The sequence below is a fragment of the Eutrigla gurnardus genome (assembly GCF_963514095.1).
Source record: "Eutrigla gurnardus genome assembly, chromosome: 3".
NCBI classification, from domain to species: Eukaryota; Metazoa; Chordata; class Actinopteri; order Perciformes; family Triglidae; genus Eutrigla; species Eutrigla gurnardus.
In genome coordinates, this window is record NC_139917.1 from 26,722,221 (window position 1) to 26,736,263 (window position 14,043).

The 14,043-nt window shown below is 42.2% G+C and overlaps 1 protein-coding gene across 1 annotated transcript; it reads right to left on the reverse strand.

The window, feature by feature from the left end:
- Positions 1 to 1,806: 1,806 nt before the first annotated feature.
- On the reverse strand, positions 1,807 to 13,202 carry tmem192 (transmembrane protein 192). The gene is made up of 6 exons (XM_084006002.1): positions 13,082 to 13,202; positions 11,456 to 11,611; positions 11,063 to 11,324; positions 10,828 to 10,950; positions 3,396 to 3,480; positions 1,807 to 2,575 (listed from the first exon to the last, which is right to left on the reverse strand). Exons 1-6 carry the CDS (start codon positions 13,109 to 13,111, stop codon positions 2,461 to 2,463), a joined length of 771 nt encoding a protein of 256 aa, XP_083862128.1. The 5' UTR covers positions 13,112 to 13,202; the 3' UTR covers positions 1,807 to 2,460.
- Positions 13,203 to 14,043: the final 841 nt, after the last annotated feature.

Here is a 14,043-nt window from a genome sequence, read left to right on the forward strand (position 1 = left end):
GATAACCTGGGGAATAATTAGGCTTAGTTAGTTTAAAAAAAATGTACTCACTCACAAATGAATGTAGGAGGTGTCGTTTAATCGTTTCTAGTAAAAAGGTTGAGTTCCTCTCCATTTGGGATTAATTATGAGGTGGTGGCAGGAGTCCAGCTGCAGTCATAAATCCAGCTCAATGAGACTTTTACACCGATAATGGAATTTGATAAGCATTCAAATATATTGCATATTGTATGGGACAAAACAATCAATGCAGCTCACCCAGTGATTTTATTCGGAATGCTAAAAATAAATCCTTCTTTCAGATTTTCTGAACCTCCGGAGGAGATACCACAGGCACCACTGCTTATACAGACGCTGCCTGCGTCTCCACACCAAAGTACCCTTCCCCTAAGGTAAGACATTACTCATACATGTGTTTCTGTGTAAAAAAAAGAAGTTATGAGCACAACTGTGTGTTACATGGAACAAAACCAGGTTACAGAGCCGGCAGGTGGCATTTAAGAAGGTGTGTGTGATTAGTGGCAGAGGTGTGTATTCACGCAGAACAGGAGTGGGTTGGGGGGGGGGGGAGGAAGGCTCAGACATAAATCTCACTAACGATGAAGAGGAAGGCTTAAGTGCCATGAGGAGTGTTTGGGGAGCGGATGGGAGTCGCAGCTTTACTCTTTTTGGACTCCTGTACAGTTACTTAAAGCTGCTGTCTTATTCTGAAGCCCTTTGTAGCGGGACACTAAATTCTGTTTTTCCATTACAGGGTAAAGCACCAGAATGAGAGTGACCTAAGGAGAGAAAGGGAGAGAAAACAGACATCACGGATGGACGACGGCACCAAAACATAAGACTGTGAAGTGAAGGACACACCATGAAAATGCCATCTAAAGACTGTCATGTATACGTGGCTGCAATAGAGCTACAAGAAACTGTCCTCATTAGCAGCAAAGTAAGAAATCATTCAATGTTTTGGCATCCTGGTGGACACAGATCCCAGTCGCGAGCACTTTTCCCTCTTCGTCCTTCAAAAGCCAATACCTTCGTGCTGACCACGAATAAGGGGAAAGGAGCTACAACGTCATCAAGACCGTTCGTCACTTGACTTAAACGCTACGGACCAAAGAGCTGGAATCGTCTCTGACTGCAGCCACGATGAACAGCAGCCACATAGTATTCCTACAAAGTGATTATCATGCATTTATGCACTTCTAATGTTTATTGAATTACATTTAAAACGTTTTAATAAAAAAAAAATGTATCAATGTAGTGTTTTTTTTTTAATTTCATGAGGGTCCGAATACATGTGGCAACTTTGAGGATTGCTGGTAATTGTGATATCCGGGTTTATAGACTCTATTTAAATGTGTGATACTTTCAGTGAGGACAGTAAATAAACATATCCTTAAATGTGTAACCACAAAGCCTGAGATCAGCCGTGGCCACTGATACCTGCAGTACTTCAGATGCCTCCGGGCTCTCGGTTGAAGCCACATATAAGGGAGTCGTAAATGCAGCGCTCCCCGTGGAGTTACAGACGCCACGGCGTAAAAGAAATCACAATGGGGAGCAAACAACGAGGGCTCAGATGACGACCTCGATATTCCGTTAACGCAGATTCCCGTGACTGTAATCTAACACAGAAAAGGTGAGGCAGATAAAGACATTCACACTGGCTCATGTTGACACCGCGGTGCCTCTATTGTCTGGACTCTTTCAGCTCCAGTTATACAAACAGAAAAACAAAACTGTGCTCACTTACTTGGGTTTCACCGAGGTCGTGGGTCGGCCTTCGCTCCAGAAAAGGCGAATTAAATCAAGAAAATTGCGTCTGTCACATATTTATTGGAATCTGATGACAGATGGACAACGTCAATTGATTTGTATGATTGAACATGTAGAAAAACAACAGCTACCAAACAAAGCATTCACACATTCAAACAGCTAAAATACCACGTATGAACATTTACAGCGTTACGCCGTCTCTTTCTCCTGTTCCACCCTGAGAAGGGAGAACCTCTCCCTCCTGTGTCTCCGACTCCTCCGGTTCCTCCTTAGTGCAGATGATCTCTAAAACAATTTCACCTCGTTTCTCTCACAGCAACACAAGCGGCAGCATCAGTGGGTCACCGGGGGTCGTAACACGGCGATAAAAACCCCTCACCTCTGATCTGTGACCCGTGACTCCTCCTGCTCCTCCCACCTCGCCTCTTTAACTGTCCTCCACTTACAGCTCCCCTCCTGCGTTATCTGTCCATCTCAGGTGCTTCGCGGAGAAGCCCTCCCGTCTTCAGTTTATGTGCACAGGGATTTCCTTACTTTTAGTCTTTTTATCCAGTGTTTCTTCAAGCTTCTCGACGTCTCTTTCAAGCCCCGAAGATCCCCCCCCCCCCCCTCTCTCCTTTGTGCTGGGAGAGTGAAAATGATGAGGCTCTCGTTCACAGGGAGGAGGAGGTGGAGGCCGGGCTGTGGTCAGTGCTGAGCGGTGAGGTTGAGCAGCCTCTTGCTCAGTAAGGTGTTGTGCTGTTTCAGGTACTCTATCAGGTCGGCCTGCTTCTCCACCACCTCCTCCAGACTGGAGCCCTCCCTGTGACACAAATAACACATTTATTAAGGGGAATCTGCAACATTGCTGGCATCATCTGTCTCTTTAAGGCTGGTGATGTTCTATATTTTTCTTGGAAATATAATAACAGACATTAGAAATGGTCTTGGGGCGACAGACAAGCTGGAGAAGTCGGTGAAAAACGCATTGATTGTTTGTCTTTTCAATAATACAGAATGTTGCCCAGCTCGATTCAAACAGGACAATAATATTATGAATATAACTGCATATATTTTGGTATCTGGTAGCTAAAAGGGAGCGAAAATAATAAGAAAAGTGGTCTGGGTTTTCTTTTACGGGCTGCAACGGTGATGGATTTTTTAAAAATTAATTTTGCAGTTGAAGAGCATCCCCCTAAAAATGGTTGTAGAAACTAGAGATCCCATGAGCGGTTGGCATTGATCAAAGCTGAACATTTAAGAAAGGAGATCGACTGTCTAAGAACTGCTGTCTGTAATCTGAGGGTTTTATTTCTTCTTTCTCCCAAAGCATGAGAAGAAAATCCTCTACAGCTTAAAACTGGTCCCGTTAAAGAGTATTTCATGGTTTGCTGAACTGATTTACTTATCTTTGTGAACTTGAATTTAATATTTCTCTCTGTTTATTAACCTTTGTTGTGCCTCCAGTTGACACTTGAGCTGCTCGGCAGAAAAAAGGATTTGCAGGCCAGAGAGGCAACTCGGAGGCTTATTCACACATGAGAGTGACACGTAGAGCTGCTTTAATATAACGTGGTGCCTGTCTAAAAGGGGCTATAGACACAAATATATATATATATAGTGTGTGAGTGGAATCTGTATACCTGAAGCCGATACTGTAGGTGAGTGCACGCTCATCTTGGCTCACGTCGGGTGCAGCTCGCTCTCTGTTGAACCGCATCACCTGGACTAAAACCACAAAACCCTGTTAGTGTCCTAAAAAAGTGGTGCTTTAATTTGCCAGCTGCACATAAAGACACACAGACATTATGGGGCAGTGAGAGCTGTCCTACAAACATGATCCCTCAGGTGAGAAACTGCACACATTTGGGTTTTTGTCTTTTTTTACTGTTTTCCATCCCTCTCCCTCTCCTAAACACACACACGGGCTGTTATATCCTGCACTTAGCCCTTATGGGCTGCCATATCCTGCACTCCAGCCTCTAATTCTCACACTCTAAACACACACCTTTACACAAGGGGCGGGCTTAGCAGCGAGGCGTGGGTGTGGAGCGTCCAGTAGCTGAAAATATGGGAGATGTCGGTGCTGTTTGAATCAAGATAAGGCCACGAGTGTGTGAGGAAGGGCAGAGGGAGGAGCTGGCCGAGTATTGATAAGACTTGAGTGTCATTAGCCAGAGGAAATTGTCAGGGAGGTTCTAAAGAGCGCTATCTTTACTTTGCTACAGTGCAGCATCTCAGCATCCACAGTCACACACAATCTAAAGAAATACTGCACATTCCTGCATAATGAGGCCCTAAACCTGTGTGTGTGTGTGTGTGTGTGTGTCTGTGTGTGTGAGTGTGTGTAAAAATACAGTAATAGTAAGCCAGTGTGTGTGAAAGAGAGAGACATTCCAGAAAAACAGCGACATGAAGAGGTTTGTTTCAGAAATGACAAATCAGAAACAAACTGCTATAAATAACAACATTATATATTAAAACATGACAAATGTTTGCATGAACTAACTTATTACAAATAACTGAGAATAACCAGGTTACGGTAACACTGTGATCAAAGCATTTATATTCACAGCAACATGTTTAATAAACATGTTTAATAAATTATATTAATCAGGTTAGTAAATGTCTGCCATTGGCTTGCATGCATTTCATCCTGTGAACTTTGCAGCTTATGAACATAATAAAAAAATAACAAGCAAACACAAATTAAGCTGTCATTATTTTTTAGGTACTGACTGATTTCAGAGACAAACTTATATTCTATTAATCTGACTTTATTTGGGGATTTTTTTCGCTGTGGGAAATTCTGATATATAATTATATATAATATAAGGTTTTTGTTAAACGTCCAAATGTATTGTTTTTTAAACGATTTATTAAAAAACATACTATATAATTTACTTTAGAAAGATCTAAAATTGTTGAGATTTGGTAAATAGTAGACATTCATTTATTGTGTGATTTTGAGTTAAGTTGTCTTTATAATAATGCCATTCATTTTTATAATGTGGATTATGAAAAAAAAACATTTGTATGCTGTATTATCAGACTCTAGTTTTTTTTCAAGTCACTCATGACAATATTTATGACTATCCTGATAATAGAACCAAGATCACCTTATTGTGTTATTAAATATGAGGTCAGTCAAGATGTTCAGGACATCCCTCGGGTCTGTGGAGTTCAGTGTGTTACAGTTGGATGGATGGATGGATGAAAGGATGGATGGATGAAAGGATGGATGGATGGATGGATGAAAGGATGGATGGATGAAAGGATGGATGGATGGATGGATGAAAGGATGGATGGATGAAAGGATGGATGGATGGATGGATGAAAGGATGGATGGATGAAAGGATGGACGGATGGATGGATGAAAGGATGGATGGATGAAAGGATGGATGGATGGATGGATGAAAGGATGGATGGATGGATGAAAGGATGGATGGATGGATGGATGGATGTATGTATGGACAGAGGGATGGATGGATGGATGGATGGACGGACGGAGGGATAGATGGATGGATAGATGGATGGATGGATAGATGGATGGATGGATAGATGGACGGATGGATGGACGGACGGAGGGATAGATGGATGGATAGATGGATGGATGGATAGATGGATGGATAGATGGATGGACAGAGGGATAGATGGATGGATAGATGGATGGATGGATAGATGGATGGATAGATGGATGGACAGAGGGATAGATGGATGGATAGATGGATAAGATGGATGGACAGAGGGATAGATGGATGGACGGATGGACAGAGGGATAGATGGATGGATAGATGGATGGATAGATGGATGGACGGATAGATGGATGGACAGAGGGATAGATGGATGGATAGATGGATGGATGGATAGATGGATGGATAGATGGATGGACAGAGGGATAGATGGATGGATAGATGGATAGATGGATGGACAGAGGGATAGATGGATGGATAGATGGATGGATAGATGGATAGATGGATGGACAGAGGGATAGATGGATGGACGGATGGACAGAGGGATAGATGGATGGATAGATGGATGGATAGATGGATGGACGGAGGGATAGATGGATGGATGGACAGAGGGATGGGTGGAGGGATGGATGGACGGGGGGAGGGACTGACAGGGATAGATGGATGGATGGATGGAGGGATGGATGGATGGATGGATGGATGGAGGGGGGGAGGGATGGACTGACAGAGGGATAGATGGATGGAGGGATGGATGGAGGGGGGGAGGGATGGACTGACAGAGGGATAGATGGATGGAGGGATGGATGGACAGAGGGATGGATGGAGGGGGGAGGGATGGACTGACAGAGGGATAGATGGATGGAGGGATGGATGGACAGAGGGATGGATGGAGGGGGGAGGGATGGACTGACAGAGGGATAGATGGATGGAGGGATGGATGGACGGATGGAGGGATGGATGGACGGATGGATGGTTGGATGGAGGGAGGGATGGACTGACAGAGGGATAGATGGATGGAGGGATGGATGGACGGATGGAGGGATGGATGGATGGATGGATGGATGGAGGGAGGGATGGACGGATGGAGGGAGGGATGGACTGACAGAGGGATAGATGGATGGAGGGATGGATGGACGGATGGATGGATGGAGGGATGGACAGAGGGATGGATGGAGGGAGGGATGGACTGACAGAGGGATAGATGGATGGAGGGAGGGATGGACGGATGGATGGATGGAGGGATGGACAGAGGGATGGATGGAGGGAGGGATGGACTGACAGAGGGATAGATGGATGGAGGGATGGATGGACGGATGGATGGATGGAGGGATGGACAGAGGGATGGATGGAGGGAGGGATGGACTGACAGAGGGATAGATGGATGGAGGGATGGATGGACGGATGGATGGACGGATGGAGGGAGGGAGAAGTGTAAAGGAAGTGACACATTTCACACGTCCCCGTTAGAGCCTCTCAGCTCTCACACGGACGGACAGACGGAGCTCAGACCAGCTCTCCCTTCAGATCAATCCCCCGTTAAGAAGTGCACATTTCCAGGTGATAACAGGAGCTGCAGAGGTGCCAACAACTAATGGTGCAACGCATCGCGCTCGCAACTCTACGGCTCGAATGAAAATCAAAAGACCTGGAAGGAAATGGATGCAGACAGCCACGGAGCCTGACAAGCGAGACGAAGGAGAAGGGCGGCGCGAACGCCTTTCACTTGCAACGCGGCACATTAGAGGAGTTCAAAGACATATCTACAGTCTGCTGGAAAAGAAGTCCCGCTCATGAATCTGCGTGTCACGTACGGGAGCTGTGGTTGAGGGGAAAAGCTTCACGGGCTTCAAAGAGAAACCTGACGAGAAGAGAAAAGATCTCCGCAGACGTATCACCAATGTTCAACAATAAGAAACGCACATTTACAAACTCTAAGAGATATCATTTTCAGCATCGGAGTGTGAACGCCAAACTGAGAAAATCACATACAACTCCTCAGTTACAATAGTGTTACTTTTACAGCATGAACACAGCTTGTAAATGTACTGTAACGTTGGACTGGCATCAACTTAAATAAAGTTATGTGTCCTTCCAGAGCAGGTTTTTAAAGACTGTACTCAAAGTGAAGGAATAAAGAGAGAAATAAACACGACACGTTTACATCAGATTCAGAATTCTAGATTAAATCCAGATTAGATAGAAGGGACGTTTATGTCATCCATCTGTAGACAGAGTACATAGCAGTACACGGTGTTTTCTCCCGGTCCCCGGTGAAAAACTACAAGAATAAGACACAACACATGTACACATGAAAATATAGAAGAATATGAATCATCCTTCTACATGAATCACATGATTATAAAATCGTCAGTCCTGCCATACAGTACGTGGGGGGGTTTGTGTGTGATAGGGGTATACTGTCAGGATCCGTGTCGGTGTGTGTGTGTTAACCCCGTGCCCTGCAGTGCTTACACTAAGTTCTGGCGAGGCAGAAGAGAGAGATGTATTCTAAGTTAAGCCTTTGAAGGCCAAGACACGGCTTTGATGTGAATGGAGGTCTATAGAGGAGAGTGTATTCATGTTAAAATGAGAGAGGCAGAAACATACAGCAAACCTCAATGACACACACACACACACACACACACACACACACACACACACACACAATGAGCATGCACTTCAAAGAGGAGTTGAACGAGGCCTTCCTGTATGGACTTCATAGCTGCAGGCATTATGTCTCCCCTTCTGCGACTCCTCTAAAATGTGTGTTTTTTTCCCTCTCTCGTCCTCATGAACCCTCTGATGTCACCTTGACTCGGCTTCGGTCGGAGAATGCGCGTGCTTGCGTTTGGGCTTTAAAAAAAACAAAAAAAAAAAGGTTTGTGCTGCGAGGCGTCGCTGGGTTTGCGTCGTGCCTGACTGCACTGATCTGAGCAGGAATGTGGCGGGCGAACACAAATACCCCCCCTCACACGCTGGGTCACCCTCACTGTAAACACAGGGACAATGTGTGTGTGCGAGTGTGTGCGAGTGTGTGTGTGTCCCGGTGTTTGGGTGGAGTGGGTCGAGGGCTACCCTTTGGCTAGGCTAAATCCTAATGCCTCTTATCTTCTCTCCTTGCCTCTCTGGTATCTGAGGCCTCAATCTGTGCCCTTCAGCTGCCAAACACACCTTTAATATGGATTTCCTTTCATTACAGATTCTTCAATATCAATATCCTCTCTGATACCGCAGCTTTAACAGCAGTTTTCCTATGCTGGGCCGGAAGGCCAGTGTATTGGACTTCACCTAAAATTCTGTGGAATATCTAAATATTTATTGTTTATATCTATTAACAAATACAAAAAACAGTTTAAATTTAAAATGGATGTATACCTGGGTATCACTGAAAATGCTTTACTATCAGTGACCAGTTTCTGTGTCATAAACCATAGATCTGTTCAAAAGCTTACTTACTTTCTTATTTTTTACTCCAAACTTTTAGCTTTTTGTCTTATAATGTCATAATGTTGCTACGTTTTGGAGGAATCTACAAAGAGCACTTCATGCCAACATGTTTGAGTCACCAGCAACACAAGAACAAGACATCTACAGCCCTGCTGGTGACTTATTATCTCTTATTTTTAATTCATGTTGATTGTGGTGAAGCCACTATCCAACTAAATGCTAACACCAGCAGGTTAAATGTTTAAACCATCTCCATCTGAGCGATAAACACACAAAGTCTCTGGGATTCAACCGACCGACTGAGTGGGGAAGGGATGCTTACGCCAACTAGACAAACTGTTCTAGAGGTGACATTTAACGATAAGTAAAACAAATACTTTTAGTTATTAGAGGCCAAACATTAGAATAAAACAAGACATCAGAGTGAAATCAGGGAATGTTTCGTGAAAAACAGCCCTGATGCTGCAGGACCACAGCGACACGGTTCAGTTCCTCCATCTACTGTACAGCACTGCATGTCGTTAATCTCATCTCTCTTATCTCATGGATGATACCATCGACAACTACAGCATGTAGAGCTGCTTAACTCGAAGCATATACAGAGAGAGCGTTGCTTTACTTAAAGAAGAAGAGATGAGAGCCAGCTGCAAAACAGCCCTCCATTGTCAAGGGAAGTTCTAAACCAGCTAAACCAGTTTGTACTATACTATATTTGCCATTTTACACTATTAAGTCAACATTATTGATATTTTGTTAATTTCCATTTCATCCAGCACAAAAGCTTGAAAGGATTTAATTTAAACGTTCATCATATCTGCTTTCCCACTCTTTGGTTCTCTATTCTTTCAAATGCTGTGACTTTTTCCCACAGCAAATGAAGATAAGTGCTACAGTATGGGCAGGGTGTTCTGTTGTGTAACAAAGTGATGGAATCCCTCTCGTGGGTTTTTTTTTAAGCTTGAGGCCATTTCAGCACTGTGGAGTCAGATGGAGTTAATTTTAAACTTAAGCAAGTCGCCCCTGACCTCAAAGGCAGAGATAAATAGGTATGTATGAGGACCATCCAACGTTTGCATGGTGTTCGTATCAGAAGCAAAAAAAAAAGCAGCAGATCAGCAGAAAGAGAGGGAGAGAGGGAGAGAGAGAGGGAGGGAGGACAGAGAGCTGAATGGTTGATTGTCATGCTGTCGGGTCTGAAAAGGGCAGGGCAGGTATTGTGATGCGAATGTGCTCAGATAGAGGGTGGGGGGTAGTGTGTGTGTGTGTGTGTGTGTGTTTGTAATGTAATCTACAGGGTGTGTCTCTCCATATACTACCACTGATATCACTACCAACATCCACAGAAAGATGGATGCTCCATCGCTCCTTGTAACACTGGAACAGAATCACATTCAGCTTAGAAACTATGAAATGTGAACTGACCGGAGGAAAGTCTCATGATGTCAGAATCCACGATACTAATTCATCTGAATCGATAGAAGAAATTAGATGGAATACACTTTTTTCATACCTCCTTCATCTCCGTCTCAATCAAGATATGAAATTATTTACAAAGACTTTACATAAGTAAAGTTAAAGGCAATGTTAGCAAGGAGATGTAAGAGTTAGGAAGTGGACAAATAGCCCTCCTTAAAATGTGGATACTGGAAGCAAATGTCTTTATTTATTTTATTTTATTTATTATATAAATCTAATTTGATGAAGCTGTTAAGACATGAGCCTTCATTATTGTTCATGTACCTTTGTTTTACTTCACTATTCAGAGTTTTTAGACTGCAGCTGTTTTTACATTCACTGTTTTTTACATTATTATTGAGTTATCGTTAATTAGCTCAGGTGTAAAGTTATTTTCTGTTACAATTTTCATGTTCTTTCTTTCCATAATGTTCTTTAAATATGTCTGAATTTATAATTTTGTATTAATAAACATATTTATTATCATATTATATTATTATTTGTATATTTGTTGTGTTGTTTCTCTCTAAAGTTCAATTTACTCATATTTCAGTTGATGTTATATTTAGTGCGTGTGGCGTTCTGGGTTGAAAACAAGGCAAACAAGTCAGCCACATATCTGCTGTCTTCTGAAAAGAGTCAATCTGCGATACCAGAGTGAAATGACCTTCGTAGAATATCATAACTGAGATCATCTCACCTGTGTAATAGAGGAGGCATGGCAATGCCACCAAGAGCTCCAACGACAGCACGCTGAGCAGCATGTAGGTCTGGACGGTCAGCGGTAATCGTACAGCCAGAACAACCAGCAGCAGAACATTCCCTGCACACAAACATACAGAAACACACGTTCTTCCTCTAGTGTTACTGCCATCTTGTGGAGAAAACAGAACTATGCATGTGCATTAAATGGATATGCATGGTTCCTTGCATACCTGCAGAGTAAACGGTGAGCGGCAGATGCTTCACTCCCTGCATCTGTCTGTAGAACCGCAGGTATCCTCGGTTTCTGGCCTGGCTATGGTGGTGCTGCACGCAGCCGGTGAACAACAGCACCAGCAACCATAAGCACACCTTCCCGAACACGATGACACTGTCGCCTCGCACGTTACCCAAGATACTCGCACACACCTCCTTTTGGCCTAACTCCAACACACACAGCACCGCCACGCACATCGACAACACCACGTACACGACCTGAACGGACAGGAGAGAGGAGCAGGTGTTAGTAGAGGCCAGAAGTCAGATCACTGCTGTTAATTATCTCATTACTACAGTGTGTGTAAACCCAGTGTGTACGTGTGTGTGTTAATGTGTGTATGTCATACATGCAGCAGAGACAGCAGCCAGGCATGGCAGGGCGTTGGTAGAGTCTGAAACTCCCTCCTGATTGCAGAGTGGAGGGCATCAGCAGAGATCAGAGGTCCGTCCACCAGAGCGTCCTCCTCTGTGCTTCGTAACATATCTGCCGAGGTGCCTTCGGGCTAAAACAAACCATGTTAACCATATCATTAGAAGGCCTGTCTTTTAATCAACATAGGTTTGATTTCATTGCAAAAACATGAGCTGCATAGATATTACTTATAATGTATATTCTGCATCAACTATGACTTTGACTTTCCATTGTTTCAACATATACATCTTATTTATGCACACTGATATCTAACAAACTATCTAATGTTCTACTCTATTATAAGTCTCCTACCTACTTGTCTGTTTCTAGTGTTGTTTAAATCCAAAACTTCCCAAGGGTGGAACAATCACCTTGTCTTTCATCCAGTGGTGGAAACTAAATGTACAAGGGTAGTGTATTTAAGTACAATTACGAGGTAATTGTACTTTCCTTGAGTATCCTGCTACTATACATGTCTATTCCACTACAACTCAGAGGGAAATATTGTACATTTATCTGACAACTTAAGTTACTTTGTAGATTTAGAATCTTATTGAAAATAAAATAAACTTATAAATGTTGATGCATTATTATAGGTTAAGATTAGGGCTAGCTGATCATTCAATATGATAATCAATCAAATTTAGAATTGAATGGAATTATATTCTGAAAAAAATATATATTGAGATATCGTCATGGACTATTACATTGTCTGATTTGATAACAATAAGCACATATTTATTCAAATTTCTCCGCAATCTGATTATTTTGTACCAAATATCTTAATGAAATTATGAAATATTCAAGTAGTAGTATTATTTAAGTATTTATTTCACACAAGAGTACAGAAAACCATATGGTTATTTCAAATACACTTCTTATTTCTACCAGAAAATGTTATAAAGAGCAGAATATAAGGTTGTTCAAATTAGTTTCACCTTTACCAGCTGAAATATTAAAGTGATGTACACAACAATAATTATGATGAACATTATTCTGAAATACATCAACTTTAAATGTTGGTATTGTAAATTAAGTATTGCTACTTTACTTCTTCCAACCATTGCTCTCACTTCATATTCTGTCTTCAATATTACAACAGTGTTTTTCAGCATATTTATTAGTGCTCATGCATAAAGTATCCACTGACAACAACATCATGTAGGCTAATCGATGGATAAGAGGAGCAATAACATCCGCTCAGTTTATAATATATCCTGTGTTTGTGCTTGAAAGAGGAACAGAAACTAAAAATGCTGTCTTAATTCATGAATAATGAATCTAAAATCTGCACCACAACAAATGTTCGACATATTAAACAGCTAACAGCGGTGAAACCACGAGACAACTCATTACAAACGTAGGTTTTTGCTCATTGTTAGCTGAGCTGTTCAGAATAAACGGCTCACTAATTTAGCCATTTATAAAATATTAACGTACACAAACACAGTCGTAAAGCTAGCTGTTTTTAGCTCTCTGGCTAGCCAACCCAGGCTAACGTCACGCAGAGTATTTACTCGTTGACATGGCAACCAGGTAACGTTAAACGACATGTACATACTGCATAACGAGAGGGTCCCTTTGAGTCCATTTTGTGTTGATGTTCCACGTTATTTAAGAAGAAATGGACATAAAAACAACAAGCAACCTTTGGCTTACATCCTCTGAAAGGGGCGGGCAGGAAAATATTGGCGCACTTCCGGTCCCCCTATTGTATTGTTCCGATCTCTGCTTAACTTTAGTTCCTAGCACAATAAATCCGGCAATTTCATTAAAATTACGCCTAAAAAAAAAAGAAACCGTCATTTTCAACAGCCATACAATAATTGCTTTTTTGTAGTTTGTTTTTCTTAATTGGCAGCCAAATGACAGAAGACAATTACAAATACTCTCCTCTCTTTTTACATCAAAACAAAATCAAGTGCTTTTAGGAAAGAAGCAAACAAGCAAGCAAATCAAGCATCAATTAATTCCCATTGGATCCTCTCATGATTAGATTGATATGATTGATTACATCACCACACAGCAATCAGTAGTAAAGCATTCCAGCACAGAAAAGCTGTGAATATCGTTCAGTGAGTAGGAGGAACAAGGAGGACCGGCAGTTCTATTAATACACCTGCCCACCGAGCAGCTTAACCTCTCCATGGAAATTAAAAAATGTTTCTAATATTCTTGTTTTCCTATGTTTGTGGAGGACGGACAAAACATGTAATTTCTGCTTTTATTTCACCACACAAAAGAACAACCAAATCTATGCACATTCTTTTTACACAGTTTAATTACAAAAAGACAGACAGCATCCCATTTAAAATATTTTATTGATAAACATACACTTGCTATAAAAGACAATGAACCGAGCGCTCTATTCCTCTGAGTGACGAAGACGCTGTCGGGTGGGCACACAGAGGACAGAGGCGTTCAGCTCAGACTCTGGGGAGGCAACACTTGTGGTAGAGGCAGATGAGGAGAGATTATAGGACATCGTGAAACCGTCATCACGGGGGAAGAATTAACAGGGAA

What these genes read in the sequence shown, in the direction of transcription:
- tmem192 (XM_084006002.1), bottom strand. Translation starts at nt 13,111, where the DNA reads ATGGACTCAAAGGGACCCTCTCGTTATGCA. An exon ending in AGGGACCCTCTCGTTATGCA is followed by an intron (nt 11,612 to 13,081) that starts GTATGTACATGT and finishes GGTTTGTTTTAG; the next exon opens with CCCGAAGGCACCTCGGCAGA. An exon ending in GCTCACCGTTTACTCTGCAG is followed by an intron (nt 10,951 to 11,062) that starts GTATGCAAGGAA and finishes GTTTGTGTGCAG; the next exon opens with GGAATGTTCTGCTGCTGGTT.